General features: G+C 44.1%; 1 protein-coding gene across 3 annotated transcripts in view; it reads left to right on the plus strand.

The window, feature by feature from the left end:
- Nucleotides 1-18,031, plus strand: part of PDIA5 (protein disulfide isomerase family A member 5) — a 129,875-nt gene that overhangs the window by 16,533 nt on the left and 95,311 nt on the right. Inside the window, exon 3 of one of the 3 annotated variants that reach the window (XM_073305109.1) lies at nt 3,384-3,471. The exons of 1 other annotated variant lie outside the window; for it this stretch is intronic. In XM_073305109.1, the coding sequence (XP_073161210.1) occupies nt 3,384-3,471 (88 nt within the window). Of the gene's footprint in view, nt 1-3,383; nt 3,472-18,031 lie in introns of those variants that run through there. One more of the 3 variants, XM_073305110.1, reaches the window with a different exon arrangement.

Below are 18,031 nucleotides of genomic sequence, written 5' to 3' on the forward strand. Positions count from 1 at the left end.
TCTTTCTGTCATCAGACATTGATTGCAAGTTCTTTTGGACAGCAGTACTGTGTGGCTCCGTGTGTCATAAAGTACTGGGTATATTTATGGTGCCAGGTGAAAGAAACAGTGCTTTGAGATCCTTAGGGAAATGCAAAATGCTCTTACTGTCATGGATTTGATATTCATTTAGCCAGCACACATGGGAACTGCTGATTAACTGTGAAGTGAGATCAAAACAGTCTCTTTAATGCTGCTGCTTCTCCCGCTCCAGTCCCTGCAAGTACAGTAAGGAAAAGGAAGCAGCCAGGAAATGTTATTTTTTAATATTAATATCTTTTGAACTGTGCTTAGTGAAATGGACCCAAATTCTGTTCTCTGTTACATTGGTGTAAATCACCTAACCCCATTGACTTCAGTGGAGTTACTCCAAATTTACACTCCTGCAACTGAAAGCAGAATTTGGACTCTTCATATGGTGTTCCAGTGTTCTTTCTCCAAAAGAACTATTGTTGATAGAATTCTCCTGTTTGCTAAAGTGCAGATGCTTGGGGGAATTAACTTTATTTCTGAGGGTCGGTGGGGTGGGGGTGGGGTTATGCTGAAATTGGCACATATGCAACATGTGACTTAAATACTATTAAAATATTTATATGTTTGGTATAATGGGAAAGTGCTCGGACTTGGCCAAAAATTTCTTTGGAACAGATTCAAAGTGAAAATCATAAATCTGGTTTCTAACATTTTTCCATTTGAAAAGAAATTTGTTAAAAAGTGAGCCAACTGTATTGTTCAGCTTTTTAAAAGGCTTCCCCACCCTCCCGGCTTAACATTGTTAGTGGTGGTCGCTTTCATTTTTAGTAGTACAATCGCAGCACTTCAGCACAGACATTTGTCAAATAGATGTCGCCCTATGGGCACACTTCAAAAGTCATGTTCTTGCTCTCTTTTTTTTAAATTTAATTGGCTGGATTTAACAATGTAAAGCATTGCACTGAGAGCTGTCTGGGGGATTAACATTTCCTAGAGTGGTGATCCTTATACGCAATTAAAAAATCTCTCGCTTAGCTGCTGTCCTGTAAAAAGTCGTTGGGCACGATTCTAATTCCAGATACGCACCACGTATCTGTGTTGAGATTCTGGCCAACTGCCGGTCATATTGCTGGTGAGAAGGGTTAAAATATCATATGGTGTTCAAGCAAGCGCTACCTAATATTCCTGGTACGTGCAGAAAACTAATTGATCATGAGGGATGCACCCACCTGCGGTATATGCTTATTCCATGCTAACAGATGCTTTCCCCAACCGTTGTTGCAGTCCGTGGAGGGAACCTCCTCCACGTTCTCTTCTAGTATTTCCCAGTTTGAAATGCTTTCCTGGCACTGGATTTGGTGATTTGAGTATATTTAGGCTTGAAAGGATTAGGTTTTTATACGTAAATGTTTTGTTAAGATTGATTTCACCTTATAAACAAATGAAAAAATATTTCCATCAATTATCGTTGAAATTTACAGGTAGGCAGAGGAAGAAAAGTGCTGCTTGAGAACTTATTAAAATTTGATTAAAGGATATTTTCTTTGTGTATTTTGACATGTAATGTTGACCCCTCTCCCATAATTTCATGGCCTGTCTTTTGCTGTGTCTCCCCCACCCCCTTCAGAGGGGAATGCAGTATGAAAGCTCTCCTCTCCTCCCTCATTGGTAGGGTGACCAGATAGCAAGTAAAGCCATAAAAAGTTGAAAAAATGCTTTAAAATAAACATTGGTATTATCCCTTGAAATTATATTAAAAAAAATCTAATTTGGCCAAGCCTAGGTATATTGCATTCTGTACTGTTTGGAGCAAATGCCAGTCACATGGGGATCAGTGTTCGGGGACTAGGATAGTTTCCTTAGTACTAGTTCCAGTGGGAGGAGTCCCTGACAGCATAGCTTCATTGAGCCCATGCTGCAGAGACATGGAGCAATGCTGGGGACCGTGGAGCTGGTATACAGAGAAGGTGGTCCCTGTTACTTAGATTCCAAGATAACAGGTACTTTGTAAATGTCCTACATAGAACAAGAATGCTTTTTAAAAATTCAGCTGGTAAGCAGAAGAGGAATGTTCTTTGCAGCCCATGCCTCCTTGTTAACCCAGCCAGCATCCCCATATGTACACTGAAGAAGGGAGAAAGAACCCTCTTATGAGAACCCTTGGGGCAGAAGTGCTGCTGTTTAAAACTACCCTCTGGGAACTCTCAGGCCTTGGTTTGTGTAGGAAACATGTTGGCTTCTTTTTTTTAGATCAAAGTAGATAACCCCCTTTGAAGTGACCTTCAACTCTTAGTGTAGGCAAAGTTCAAGGCCTTAGTAATTGAGTTAGCTGGTAACAGATGGCCCTAGTGAAGAGTCAAAGGTGGAACCTTACCACCATCAGCAGAGCTTCCAGTCTTGCTAATTGATTGGTGTAGGCGAGTGAGTCTCTTCATGGGGATTAGCTTGTGGGGTCAGGCCCTAAACTGGTGGGATGTGGTAGGCTTGTTGGTAGTTTTTTGTTTGCTGAGGAGCCAGTAATGGGCGCTCATGTGGTTTTGATGGTTCCATTAACATTATGTTTTACAGTGGAGTAGCTGATTTCTTTTAATACCAAAGAAGTTTTTTGAGTCTAGAACAGTTTTTATTGTAGTGGGTTTAAGAAGTCAGATATTGGGTTGAAAATAAAAATGCTTCTTAGGCTTCCCTCCTTAAATTTTTTTCTGATTATAGTTAATAACATTTTACACTTATAATAGTGCTTTGGGGGTATTTTGGAATGAAAGTGCTTTATAAAATCTAAACATATTTTTTGCAATGCTGTGCCATATCTATCTTTGGAACTTCAAATGCAGCCACTTCTAGGGTTAAAATGATAAGTCCCCCTTTACCATAGAATTTGAGCATCTCTTTAATGTATTAATCCTGCCAACATCCCTGTGAGTTAGCAAAGTGCTATTATTCCCATTTTACAGAAGGGGAGCAGAGCGGCTAAGTGGCTTGCCAAAGGTCACATAGGAAGTGTCTAGTGGAGCAAGGAATCGAACCTCTGTCTCCCAGATCTTTCGCTAATGCTCTAACCACTAGACTGTCTTTCCAAGGCAAACCACTGAGTGCACAGCTGTAGGGAGAAGGAGGTGGGAGAAAGAAAGTGGGCCAAGATACTGAAGTCTGTGGTAGAATGCATGACATACCCCCAGAAATGTAGGCAGCGATGCATGCTGTAGGTATAAATGTTCAGGGTATCAACGTTCCTTTCAAATTGCACAAGCTTTACTGATTCCTCTTACAAATGAGACTCTAGGAAAAATGTTCTCTCTGTGCTTTGGGCAAAAGATTGCAATTGCTGTATCTGTTGATTGGATTAACACTGTTATTACTGTTGTTTTCAGCTGCCACTGCTGAAAGTCCACTCAGGTTACTGTCCGACGTGGCCCAGGCGGTGAAAGGACGAGGTACTATAGCCTGGATAGATTGTGGGTATGTGATGCACTGTTTTCTTTTCCCCCTTCCTCTCCAGCCTTATTTTGGTACTGCTGATTTACCTTTTCAATGGCTGTAAATCGATCACATCCTATAATGGAAAGCACTTTGTCATGAAGGGTAACCCTGTAATTGGAGTGGGCGTACCTTTTACACACCTCCCTAGTCTTCCTTTGGGATGTCTTGGGATAGTCTCTTCCCCACAGGTCTTGTCAGTTTCTCTCTGCCAGCATGTTCTTTTGTCATGAGCTGGGGACTCTGGAGCATGGTCTCTTGCTGTGTCTCCTGCACCCCCTTCAGAGGGGAATGCAGCATGAAGGCTCTCCTCTCCTCCCTCTTTGGTAGGGTGACCAGATAGCAAGTATGAAAAATTGGGACTGGGGTTGGGAGTAATAGGTGCCTACTGAGAAAAAGCCCCAAATATCGGGCCTGTCCCTATAAAATCAGGCCATCTGGTCACCCTACTCCTTGGCTCCTCATGGAAGAGATTGTAACACAGAAGACTCCATGAGATGGAAGAGAAATTGGGGTGTACTCTTAGACAGCGCACCCTCATCCACTGTGCTCCAGGGCTGGGAACCTAAAGCTTAGGCTGTTCTCTGCTGGAGGAGAGCAGCAGGCTCAGGGGATGTTAAATGTGCAGCAGTGAACAGGGGGACCTGCCTATGGTTGAAACAGAACTTCACAGTGGGTGCAGCACACCCCTGTGCAGAGGGACAGCCCCAAACCTATGCAACACTTGCATCGTATATTGAGGGTAACATAGCTGTGGTAGGTTTCAGAGTAACAGCCGTGTTAGTCTGTATTCGCAAAAAGAAAAGGAGTACTTGTGGCACCTTAGAGACTAACCAATTTATTAGAGCATAAGCTTTTGTGAGCTACAGCTCACTTGTAGCTCATGAAAGCTTATGCTCTAATAAATTGGTTAGTCTCTAAGGTGCCACAAGTACTCCTTTTCTTTTTATAGCTGTGGTAGAACATGCAAACCTTGCATGATTTGTATAACTGCTTGGTTTGGAAGGGACCTGCTGTTACAGCATTTCACAAGAAGACTTATTTTAGAAACTTGCTCTCTCGCTTGTCGTTTCATGGCAGTTCTCAATGCAACATTGGGGAAACTTGTTTTTTTGTAAGTAGTCACTTATTTGAGGGGGAAGGAACAGGTGTGCGGTTTGCTTTGGTTCTAAGATCTGAAAGCCTCTACTGTGGTTCTGTTCATGATGCTGACAATAGCACAGTACAGGTGGTTTTAGTTTTCATATCCTGGTGTGTCTCTCTGTTTCTGCATCTTGAAAGCTATGCTTTTCTGCCTGCTGTTGACAGTGTCCACTTCTTGTACTTATAAGGGAACAGATTGCTGGCTCCCTTTCTAGGGACTGATATGCTGTTGTACAAGTAGATGCACTAGATTTAGCTCATCTATACACTCAAAGGGATTTTTCTAAAATTGCATTTTTAAATCCGGGACCTTCCTCTTTGGTTAACCAGTAACGTTCATTGTGGGTCATTGTTTTCTCACAAAAGTTAATTCATCATTATTTTGCTATCCTGCCACCTCTAAACAAATCTTAACTAACAAGGGTCATGTTATGTCTTTCTTCTACGTTCTCGTTCTGTTGGGCTGGTTCAAGTGAATGTTCTGTCCTCCTTCCAGGAGATGGAGACGGTGGTTGAGATCGTTAGCGGGCATAAATTGAGGTAGCTCCATTGACATCAGTGGAACTGTATCAGTTTCCAACCTCTGAGACTCTAACTCAGCAAATGGATTGTGAAGAAGAAAATGTAGTGGGGAAATGTGGCATATCTCTGAGGTCCCCTCTTCTGCCAAAAAGTGTTGATGACAACTAAAACTTCACGGGCACTGCGGTCTAGTGAATAGGACACTGGACTAGAAGTCGGGAGGCCTGGGTTCTTTTCTCAGATCTGCTGCTGACCTGCTGTGAGACTTTGGGCAAGTCTCTTCACCTCTTTGTGACTTTGTTTCCCCTCTCACCCTTTCTCTTCCTTTTCTGATTTAGATTGTCACTGTGGGTCAGGAACTGTTGCTTACTGTGTGTGTGGGTACCTTAATGGGAGTATTGCTATTGAGCTCAGTGGGATCAGAATCTGGCCCTTAATTTCCCTGTGTTGGGATGGGGGAACTCAAAGTTTTGATCTTTGTATTACAACAGGTTCTATTGACCTTAATTCCAATATCTTCCTCCCTCTACTTTCCTTCTAAAAGGGTGTCACTTAAAACAAGCTTTCTTTATGAGTTACTCACAAGGAATATACTTTAAAGTCTCCTCCAGTTAATACTTTACTTTATAATGTGTGGCACTTACAGTGCCTTTCATCAGGTCAGAGCACAGTTCTGTAAAAATATAATGAGTTAAACCACATCACCAATGTGAGGGGGGCAAGTATTGTCCCCAGAGAAGTGAAATGACTTGCTGAAAGTTGTACCGTAAATCACTGGCAGAGCTGGGAATAGATCTCCTGGCTTCAAGATTGCTCCTTTAACCCAAGAGAATGCTATTAGAACAGTAATTGAGTTCGCTAACAATGGAGACCATGTTGCAAACATGGCGCTGGTTGTAATCTGTCAGAGGGCCAAGCTACATTAGTGTTCAAAGGGTTCGGTTTGGGAAGAGACCTAAAAACCTTGGATGCTTTCCCCAGACATAATCAGAATTTTCAGAGGTCTCTTTCCCTGTCCCCTTACTCACAATGAGATACCTTAACAGAGATAGATGAACCAGCTGAGTGCTGGAGACAGAGTGAGGGAAGGCCAGGATGGTAGCCAGAGGAGTTCTTTTGCAGAGCCAAATTGGTTTGGTTTTGAGTCAAGTTTTGCTTGGTGGCTGATTGTTTTAAAGCCATGGAGAGCCCTCTGAAATCAATATATTCGTAGAGGATGGTGTATTATTTTTTTTTGCTCTCAAAAGATTTTTCCAACCTATTGTCTCTTCCTTTCTGCAAGAGGCTGCAAACTACCGCTGGCTTCCCTCATTCCAGCCAGAAAGCGTGAAAGGTGTCTGTAGTGCCTTCTGTCGCTGACCACAAAGGCCTGTTTTCAGGAGCGCTGAACAGCTGAGCCCTACCAGAGCTGCTCAAGATACTCTCCCATTGCAGATTTTCTGTGATGCTTATTTGTGGTCTCGGCACTGAAACAACAAATGCACAGATGTAGGGATATTTACAGTGCAGGCTCAATTTGTTTTACAAATATTGATGAGAAACGGTTTGTTTGGCAGCAGTATTCTCCGCTCCCTTAAGCAGAGAATTCTGGCTTTAGTCTCCATGCCCTGCTGTAGTGAGCTCCCTTTGCTTTCGGATATGTGCGTTGGCAAGGCTGTCATTCCTGCAGAGTTGTAGTTGCTGTCTTCGGCTCGGCTCCCTGTGGGGACAACAGCGCTGCCTCTTCTACTGGCCGTGCTCGCTGCTATCTCAAGGCACAGTGGTTTTTGCTCCTTTTTGCAGGAGAAAGCAAGAGTATATTGCGCCCCCAACAAAGCTTGTTGTTGTTGTTCTGTTGTTGAGCACTAGCTGAGCTCTCTCTGCTGTGTGAAATACGGAGGAAGATGCAGGCCTTGCCACCGGAAGTTTTCTGTCTAAATAACCTACTTTACATGTAAACCAGCTTCCCCACTCGTGGTTTTCCATGGGTCAAGCAAGAAATAAGGTTTGAGCTCTCCAGTGCTGACGGAAATAGAGCAGCCTCTGGAGGGCCAGGAAGACTTGGCTGTGCATAGACTCTAGGGGAAGAGTTGGTCGCTTGCCCAGTTAGCATGGAGAAAAGTTATTACAAGGATAGCCGAGTTCCTTCAGAATAGATGTGACTGGCTTCCCTGTGATGCTTTGGACACAGTTCTGCAATGTGCTGAGCACCTTCCTCTCCCAGGCCTCTGGGATTTATTCACGTGCATCAGTCCCTTGCTAGAGCAGGGCCCTATTGTAGATGGGCTCTGGGGCCTCTTAGCGCTTCGCAGCATAAGGCCTTTACTCAGCAGCTAGATTTGAAGCGATTCATATTGGCTTAAGCCCTGGCAGAAAGGAGCTGACCCCTAATAAGGGGGTGCTGGTGGAATTTGTCAAAATGTCAAAGTGAGGACTCTTGGTTCCTATCTGAGGTACTGTAGGTGGCTCTGTACATAATGAAACAGGAAGCGTTCAATTATGAATAAAACACCTGCAAACGATGTGACAAAAATACTTACATTTTATTTCAGCCTTTCCATGTTTTAATTAGGAAGCCCACACTGAGGCGTTTGATGTTGAATGAATTGCAGCGTGTGAGATGTCGGAATGTTGAATTAATGATGTCTGGTGAGATGCAGTCTTACGCGTGACATCTACTTTTTGCTGCTGTCTCTTTAAACAGAAAGCTCCCGTTATGTTTCAAGATCTAGTGCATCAGTTCTGGATTAGAAACTAAAAGCTAACTATATGAGGGTTCAGTAAACCTTCATATTGTATGTGGACGGGGAGAGCTGCTGGCAAGATAAGGTTTCTTATGAACTGCTCTGGTTTGGGCTCTAGCGCTCAGTGAGGCACCCTAAATACAAACTAAGACTCAGGAAGTGTAGTCTAATAGCTAGAGCAAGGAACTGGGAGTCAGGACTTCTGAGTTCTATTCCCAGCTCTGCCACTGACTGTTTATAATTTTGGGCAATTAACTTAAGTCTCCAAGCCTCAGTTTATCAGACAAATGGATAGATCAACACCTAACTCCCATGGATGTTGTAAGGCTTAAATAGTTAATTTTTATCAAGTGTTTGGAGATTTTTGAATGGCAAAAGTACAAAGTTAAAATAAGTATTACTTCTTATTGTACATTTAATGTGTCCAGATGCTAATGTGGTGGGCATACAAATCATCAAAAAGGGCTTGATACTTCGGTAAGAGTCTAGTTCAGCTTTCACAAATGCAGGCGTGGATCTGGCTGTAAGTTTGCAGGGGAACTGAAATGGGGAATAGAAAGCTTAACTTGTTTGAAAAGAGCGAATTATTTTCGACCCTTATTGTGACTGTAAAATAGGATATGTGGTTAAAATAGGGTGATTTAAGAGCTGTTTGTGGTGCAGCGTGAGGCTCCCCACTGTGTGCATCTGATTGGCTTACTCTACCTAGTGGCCCTGCCACTGCAGATCTTCCATGTGCACAGCTCCCATTGTGCTCCCTGGAGTTCCATGTACTGAGAGGATGCAGGATTGGGGCTATGAATTGGTGATATGTATAATGGGTAAATCAAAAGAACTGTGTCACGTGTAATAGGACAGTTCTTTGGGCCCTTTGTAGCAAATGTTAGCCTGGCCTTGCAGTGACAAGTATAAACTGTGAAATGATGTAAACTTATTTCTGTGTTGGAGTGTGATGGCAGAATCCCACTGTTGTTATACTGCTTGGATTGAAGTTCCATCACTTGTTCCTCAGATAGCTTTGGCCTAAACAAAGGAAAACCCAACCCCAGCTTGCAAAGCGCTGGAAAGCACTGAGATCTGGTTTGGAAGGTAACCAATCATTCTCAGATTAGTTTGCAATAGATGGGGCAGATCTAGAGTGCATCTGGGTGGAGAGGGAAGGGATGGGTGGAATGTGGCAAATGGGCAGGAGAGCAAATCAGTTGGAATTGAGTGGGGGCGGGGGATTAAGGAAGGGAAATAAGTTATTTGGGAGATGTGGTCAGGAAGACGTGGCAAAGGGTCTCTAGAGAACCTTTACACTCTAAAATGATATTCACAACACTGATGCCTCTTTCTGCCCCAAATTCCTACCCACAAGAAAAGAGGAAACAAATAAAATCTTCTAAAAAGGAAAAATGAAAGAGCCAAGCTCCCTTCCCCAACCAGTGCTGTGACTTTGAAAACGGACAGGTGCCAAGAACTCCATAAAGTCCACCATGAACTTTGCTATCCCTGTTGATTGTACATAAAAGGTGCTCTGATGCTACCATGTTGGGTGGCAATATGAGACTAAGATAGATGGAGAGATAGAAGTGGGAATTGTGTAAGAATGTTTGCAGGTCTTCTTTTAGTACACTAGTACAGTGGCTAAATGCTGGCATTCTGCCGAACAGTCTTTGGAGGACACTTACGAGTAGCCTGGGGTATTTTGGACTTGTGGCTCTCCTGCCCTATTTGTATAACTGGGTATTTGAATTTGGTATCCCCATCTGTTTTAGCTTCTTCTGGAATCCCAGGAATTTGTCTGCTGCTCTGTGATAACATTTTTGGTTTAGTATCATTTTCCCAATTATGGAAATTGGTTTTAAAAACCAAACCCAAACAAGTGCATATTGCTTTGGCTTTGAGTAACATCCTTCATCAAACACACACGGTGCTTTTTAACGTAGGTCCCAAACAGAAACAAAGCTGTTTGTGTGGGTCCCATCTGCTGTCACAGTACATGTACTCAGATTTAGCACATCCAGACTGTTTGTTCGTGAGGGAAATGCCATCTGGCCTAAGATGCCTTGCTCTTGGGTTGGTCTTAATCCCACCTTCCTGCTTCCATGTCATATACCTCAGTCCTGCCTACCTCCTCCAGAAATGGGTGTAGGTGGCTGATGAATGCCTTTGTAAGATGTTGCTCTCCTTCCCTTCCGATATCATATTGTATTTGTTAGCTGTTGGGTGAAATAGTTCTGTCTGACTTTCCCATTTCCTAATGTTTTGAATACAGAATGTTTTTGTAGGGTCTGTAGTAAATTAATTAGTTTAATTACTGGGGTTGGAAGAGAGGGACTTTTAAGAGTCTAAAATCCATCTCAGTTTTTGTGACTGAAAGTGGAAATAAGAGCTGGTCAAAAATGGGATGCAAATTTATTTTATCTATTTATTGCATTTCGCCCCCCCCATTTATTTATTTTATTTACAGTGTAGACTTACCCTGTATTGCCTCTGCTCCTTAAATCTTTTAGTCTTTAAGGTGCCACCGGACTCATCGCTGTTTTTCTGCTACCTACAGCACCCATTGTAAACATTTCTCACTCATTGGGAATAGCTCCACTGTAAGAATATAAGCTATTTTATAATTATACTATTCCTTTAGATTGGGCAAAGGAGCAGGCTTGTCATCAGTGGATTTCAGCATGGTGAGTCGGCTCAGCCTTTGGGCTACTAGATGTAAAACTCTTCAAGCCCTGGTGTATTCTATTAGTTCAGAAGAATTATGAGAGCATCTAACTAACAACTACTGGAATGCATGCGCATAAGGGGCAGCGCTCAGATCGTGCGTTCAACCTTCCCATTTGTTTTCTGATTATCTGAATTGCCGATTAACTGTGGAATGTTAACATTCATGTTATTTGCTAAAATTGAATAAACATAACCTCCGTTTTCTTGCATTTAGTGCTTAATAATCCACTTTAAACATTCTCTAGATAGAATCATAGAATATCAGGGTTGGAAGGGACCCCAGAAGGTCATCTAGTCCAACCCCCGCTCGAAGCAAGACCAATTCCCAGTTAAATCATCCCAGCCAGGGCTTTGTCAAGCCTGACCTTAAAAACCGCTAAGGAAGGAGATTCTACCACCTCCCTAGGTAACGCATTCCAGTGTTTCACCACCCTCTTAGTGAAAAAGTTTTTCCTAATATCCAATCTAAACCTCCCCCACTGCAACTTGAGACCATTACTCCTCATTCTGTCATCTGCTACCATTGAGAACAGTCTAGAGCCATCCTCTTTGGAACCCCCTTTCAGGTAGTTGAAAGCAGCTATCAAATCCCCCCTCATTCTTCTCTTCTGCAGGCTAAACAATCCCAGTTCCCTCAGCCTCTCCTCATAACTCATGTGTTCCAGACCCCTAATCATTTTTGTTGCCCTTTGCTGGACTCTTTCCAATTTATCCACATCCTTCTTGAAGTGTGGGGCCCAAAACTGGACACAGTACTCCAGATGAGGCCTCACCAATGTCGAATAGAGGGGAACGATCACGTCCCTCGATCTGCTCGCTATGCCCCTACTTATACATCCCAAAATGCCATTGGCCTTCTTGGCAACAAGGGCACACTGGTGACTCATATCCAGCTTCTCGTCCACTGTCACCCCTAGGTCCTTTTCCGCAGAACTGCTGCCTAGCCATTCGGTGCCTAGTCTGTAGCTGTGCATTGGGTTCTTCCGTCCTAAGTGCAGGACCCTGCACTTATCCTTATTGAACCTCATCAGATTTCTTTTGGCCCAATCCTCCAATTTGTCTAGGTCCTTCTGTATCCTATCCCTCCCCTCCAGCGTATCTACCACTCCTTCCAGTTTAGTATCATCCGCAAATTTGCTGAGAGTGCAATCCACACCATCCTCCAGATCATTTATGAAGATATTGAACAAAACCGGCCCCTGGACCGACCCTTGGGGCACTCCACTTGATACCGGCTGCCAACTAGACATGGAGCCATTAATCACTACCCGTTGAGCCCGACAATCTAGCCAGCTTTCTACCCACCTTATAGTGCATTCATCCAGCCCATACTTCCTTAACTTGCTGACAAGAATACTGTGGGAGACCGTGTCAAAAGCTTTGCTAAAGTCAAGAAACAATACATCCACTGCTTTCCCTTCATCCACAGAACCAGTAATCTCATCATAAAAGGCGATTAGATTAGTCAGGCATGACCTTCCCTTGGTGAATCCATGCTGGCTGTTCCTGATCACTTTCCTCTCATGCAAGTGCTTCAGGATTGATTCTTTGAGGACCTGCTCCATGATTTTTCCAGGGACTGAGGTGAGGCTGACTGGCCTGTAGTTCCCAGGATCCTCCTTCTTCCCTTTTTTAAAGATTGGCACTACATTAGCCTTTTTCCAGTCATCCGGGACTTCCCCCGTTCGCCATGAGTTTTCAAAGATAATGGCCAATGGCTCTGCAATCACAGCCGCCAATTCCTTCAGCACTCTCGGATGCAACTCGTCCGGCCCCATGGACTTGTGCACGTCCAGCTTTTCTAAATAGTCCCTAACCACCTCTATCTCCACAGAGGGCTGGCCATCTCTTCCCCATTTTGTGATGCCCAGTGCAGCAGTCTGGGAGCTGACCTTGTTAGTGAAAACAGAGGCAAAAAAAGCATTGAGTACATTAGCTTTTTCCACATCCTCTGTCACTAGGTTGCCTCCCTCATTCATTAAGGGGCCCACACTTTCCTTGGCTTTCTTCTTGTTGCCAACATACCTGAAGAAACCCTTCTTGTTACTCTTGACATCTCTGGCTATCTGTAGCTCCAGGTGCGATTTGGCCCTCCTGATATCATTCCTACATGCCCGAGCAATATTTTTATACTCTTCCCTGGTCATATGTCCAACCTTCCACTTCTTGTAAGCTTCTTTTTTATGTTTAAGATCCGCTAGGATTTCACCATTAAGCCAAGCTGGTCGCCTGCCATATTTACTATTCTTTCGACTCATTGGGATGGTTTGTCGCTGTAACCTCAACAGGGATTCCTTGAAATACAGCCAGCTCTCCTGGACTCCTTTCCCCTTCAAGTTAGTCCCCCAGGGGATCCTGGCCATCCGTTCCCTGAGGGAGTCGAAGTCTGCTTTCCTGAAGTCCAGGGTCCTTATCCTGCTGCTTACCTTTCTTCCCTGCGTCAGGATCCTGAACTCAACCAACTCATGGTCAGTGCCTCCCAGATTCCCATCCACTTTAACACTTTATTCCCATAACTCTCCCAGTTCATCGAATACATGTGCAAAGCCGCAACCAAAGAATAATACATTATATAACAGCTTCTGTGTATATGTGGATGATATTACCTAGAAGTATTTTAATATATACTTAATTCTAATGTGAATTCAAACATATACTTATCGCCTTCTGTTGATCGCAACATTGTTACCATAATTTGGAATCTCCTAGGCCAAGATCCAACAGTTTAGATGGAGTCTAGTAGAAATTACAATGAGAGGGGCGCTTTTTTTAAAGAAGAAATGACGCTTGCTTGCTTTCTGCACAGCCTTTGATTGCTTTTTTTAATATCTCCGTTTTATTTCGATGCGGGTTTGTGTGTTGCTATCCCACCTTATTAATTCGGAACTCCAAGGAAAATACCATTCATTATAACATTGTGGCTTTCTGCAGAGCTGGAAGATCATGGTGTATAAATGGTTCTTTTCCTCCTCTTGTTTGTTGGTGTGTGAAGACACCTGCATTAGCTTTATCTTGGGGTGCTTGTTTTTTTGGTTAAAGATACTTTTGTTGTTACAATCTCCCGAGCTTCAGTTTTGGAAAACGTTCTATCCCCCTCCTCCCCATTTTGTTTGTATAGGTTCTTTGGCTTTCTAATTGACTAGAGGGTCGACAGAATCATTTTTACTGGAAGGCTGGTGGTGCTGGTTTTCTACAGCATATAAATTGCTGCCTCTCTCATTCGCATCACGTTTCAGGGGAATGTTCAGAATAGAGAACTATGATGCATTGTGGGTCTCTGATGGAGGAGTTTTGCTGTCTTTTGGGCGAGCCCCAAAATCCACAGGAGACCCTGGATTCTTGTTGATCTGCTAATCCCATTTCCGATTTTTACTTTCTGTGAAGCAATTTTTCCTTTGCAGTTCAAACCTCCCTGTCCCCAAAATCAAATCAAATCAAACCCTTTAACCATTGCGCAGCCCCTTGCTTGATTTCTGTCTGTTACAAGCAAACCTGTTGTTCTCTCTTCTCTTGTAAATTAATTTCCATGAAAAATGCAGCATCACACTATGGCAAATGTTATTTATAATAAAGGAACGAGTCCTTTTATTTTAAGCTTCCCGTGTTTAAAATTTTATCTGTGTCCTGCTGTCTGGGTCTGTGCCTGTTCTGTTCCACATAGGTTCTTATACTGCTCTTGTTGTCACAGTGTCTGAGTTCCTGTCCGAGTTGAGAGCGATGCACGCGCTTTCTGTCTGAGTGGCTGTAAGCCATTATCATCTAGTGGCTGCTTAGCACAGCTCTTTGGGGAAGAAGAGCTCTTGCAGCCAGGTTGACAGCTTCTGAGAAGTGATTCTACCCCCCCCACAACCGCTGCCCCATTTCAGATCTGTCTCAGGAGAGTGATACAGAAGGGCCTGGGATCATTACAGAATATCAGGATCCATATAAATGTGACATACTGTAAGCAGCACTAGTTGTGGCAGCTGCTACCTCAGACTAGGAAGTATTAATAATGATACACACACAAACCCCTCCCTACATCTGGGGTGAGATTGGCGGGAGGGGGTTGGTATGTCTTTTCTTTGATTGGCACGGTAAACAAGCTGCTGTATTATAAATGCATTGTGTGGTTCTTGCTCTAGTGTAGGGAAGGTGATTGTAAGGCGTAGGTCAGAAATCACATGCTGCCTAAAACACATTGCTAATCAGTTGCGTTCAAAGTTTCTAAACGTCATAGTCACAAATATGATGCTGACTGGCAATGGCTTTTCGTTTCAGAGGATGCATCTAAGAGTTGCTCTTGCAAGTATGTATGTTTTTGTTGAAATGGATTGTGAATGTCTCTGGCATCTGGGTAACGCTTTCAGTTGCTGCTTTGTTGGATCACAAGTGCGAGTGGATGTCTGGCTGGAGGTGCTAGCAGGATCTGAACTCGATGCATCGCTGGATGGCAACAAGCCAATGCACATAAAAGAAGAAAAGCAGGACAGAGCATGTATCTCTGAGAGCTTTGCAAAGGCTGTACACTGAGGTTGGGAACCCAGAAAAGCGACACCAGCAGGCTTTGGGAGATTACACAGAGCACAGCTTGGGCACCCCAACCTCAGAGAATGCTGGCTGCCTTCGAAGCTATTTGGCAGGACAAATCCAAGGGATGTTCCAAAACTCCACTTAACCTGGAGTTATAACTGGGTCTGTAGCATGCATGTTTTTCCTGGCTCGTTGTGGGGAAGTAGAAGCACTTAAAGAGAAGAGGCAAAAAGTGATCAGGAACACTGATGGCAGAAGGACAGTCCCGAATGATGATTTTCTTTGAGCATCTGAAGTGTATCTGAGAGGCATTGTGAACCAGTGAATCAGATGCTGGACTGGGTGTTAGAGACACTGGTTCTGTGTCCAGCTCTGGCATTGACCTGCTGTGTGAGCCTGGACAACTCACTCCATCACTGTTTCTCTCTGATTCTCCCGGCCACTCAGTCTCTGTCTTGTCTGTTGAGATTGTAAACTCTTCAGGGGCGGGGCTGTTTGTCTGTCTGTCTACAAGGCCTAGCACACTGGGGCCCCAGTGTTGGCTGGGGCCTGTAGGTGCTGCTGTCGTATCAATAACCAGAACTGGCAAACAAAATGTAACAGGAAGGAGTCACTGAGCCAGATTTCAGATTGTGAGATATGGGTGCATGGTTCAGCTGGGCGTACATGGATATGCATATGTGGGAGCAAGCCAATGTTAATACAGGCAGAGTTATTGACCTTATTTAAAACAGTGCTTCCCAGACGTCTTTGTTAGCCACTTCTCTTATGCCTGGGACCACATCAGGTGCAGCTACAGACTTGTCTTGACCACAGAGCCCAGTGTTGACCCCAGAGCAAGCTACAACCAGGTGCTGGTGCTATGTGAAGATGATATGGCTCAGCCTGGCCACACAGTAGCATTGTTTTACTGTGGGCTATAGAAATGAACTTGTTCTTCACATAGAGTTTAGTCATATTCTAGAAGAGGGTTTGAAAAACTTCCCAGACCTTTGCTAGCCAGAAAGTGTCACTTTCTGGCCAGAAGCTGATGCAGGCATAGGGCTCCTTTGACTTCCTTGGTGAGAAGTCAAGGGTCAGCATTGTCTGAGGAGACAAATCTCTAGAGGATTCTGGAAGTTGCGGTCCCTGAATTGAGCGAGAGGGGACATTAGCCAGCACATCGCGTCTTGTCCTGCGGATTTCAGAATTTGCCAGGGGGATCTTAGACTTGCACCTGATGGGATGGTGATCAATAGCGCCGCCACCACCAGTCACTATATTCAAGTCAGTATCCAATTCAGCCTTGATTTCCTAGGTGTCTAAAAACCCTGCATGGGCTCGCTGCAGCCAAACTCCTGGACCTTGTCTTTCTGCTCCCCGTTATCTAGCAGTGGCCTCTCCTCTCTTCCTCCATGCAGCCTGGCCACAATTGGTGCAAGAGCCTTTTCCTTGCAACTCCTGGCATTGGGAACACCCTTCTGTATTTCTCTACCTCATTGACTTGCCATCCCTCTGGAAGTTGAGTTGAAAACATATCCCTTTCCTGCTCTTAGCTCACGGATCTTCACACAACCTCACCCAGGCAAAATGCCCTCACGCTGCCCCTAGAGTTCCACAGCAGCATATCTCCCTCAGGGGTTTCCACTGATTCCTCACCTGCACCTGGGCCAACTCCATTGCCTTTGTGGGGGGTGGGGGGGAGGTGAGCAATACAAAGCAGGTTTCCATGCAAGCTAATGTTGGCAGGGGCAGCATTGTCAGATGCCAGGAAGCTCGGTGGATATTCCCAAGGTGGCTTTCCATGTGCCCTATCCCTCCCCCAAACTATAGATCACTTAATGGCTTCTGTGGAGCCAGAGTGGTGGGAGGTGGTGAGATGGTACTACTTTGGTTCAGCTTCCTTTTCTCTGTTGGTATTTTCAGCAAGTTTCCTGTTGTGCCCACTCCTTTGGGAGGGGGATATTCTGGCCTCTGGTTTGGGCTAAACACAGGAGATAAAGCTGGATCATTTGTGGAACACACTGTAAATAAAGCTGTGGCCTCTTCCTTGTCAGCGGTGGTGTGACACTGAGCTACTGAGGTTAACATTTGTGCAGAAGTGGGCGGCATGAGGAAGTAGAGCAGTATTAATGTGGGCAGAGTTCATGACCTCATTACTTAAGCTAACATTTCTGAGATGTCTCTAGTAACCACTTCTCCTGAGCCTGGATCCTTATCTCTAATGTCTTATAAGTTTGGCAGTCAGTTTGGGAGTTGTGTGTGTGTGTGATTTTTTTTTTTTTTTTTTAAACAAGCCCTGTACCGAACTTCCTTTCCACTTCAAACAGTATAATTAAATCGGAAGAGCTGGAGACCTAATTATCCTTTCCCATGTGAGAGGTGAAGCGCTTGTCATTAGAGAGAGGCTGCTGGCTGAAATCCAAAGGAGTTAAATCTCCTCAGTGCAGGGGCTGAAGCTCTGTTGGTATTTACTGTTAAGAATAACGGCAGTTACCAAATGTATTGGAGAAGGTTACTATCAACCGACACCTTGCGGATTATTTTATTTTATGGCTTGCATGGAGATAAGCAGAAGGAGCAAAGATAAAAATAACTAGATTCTGCATTCCCTTCTCAGTGACTTGTTTGTTTTTTTGCCTCTTCCAAAGAAATATTAATGAAGCCTCTGCATGGTGCATTTGACATGCTGAAAGCTTGGCCTTGGAACCTGTGAAGCTATGACTCTGCAGTGATGCATGAAAAAATTACTGATGGAGATCTAAGCCTCATCTGTGCTGGGGATTTGCTGTGATCCAGCCATGGGTGTAGCTTGTTCAATGTAAACCCCCAGTGTAGATAGGTGAAACTTTCGTGGCCTGGTGTACCTGTGCTGGAAACCAGGGATAGAAACACCAGTGCAAATCATAGCTTTCCTTGTCTATACTAGTGGGTTTGCACCTGTGCAT

Source organism: Lepidochelys kempii, chromosome 11, assembly GCF_965140265.1.
Source record: "Lepidochelys kempii isolate rLepKem1 chromosome 11, rLepKem1.hap2, whole genome shotgun sequence".
NCBI classification, from domain to species: domain Eukaryota; kingdom Metazoa; phylum Chordata; order Testudines; family Cheloniidae; genus Lepidochelys; species Lepidochelys kempii.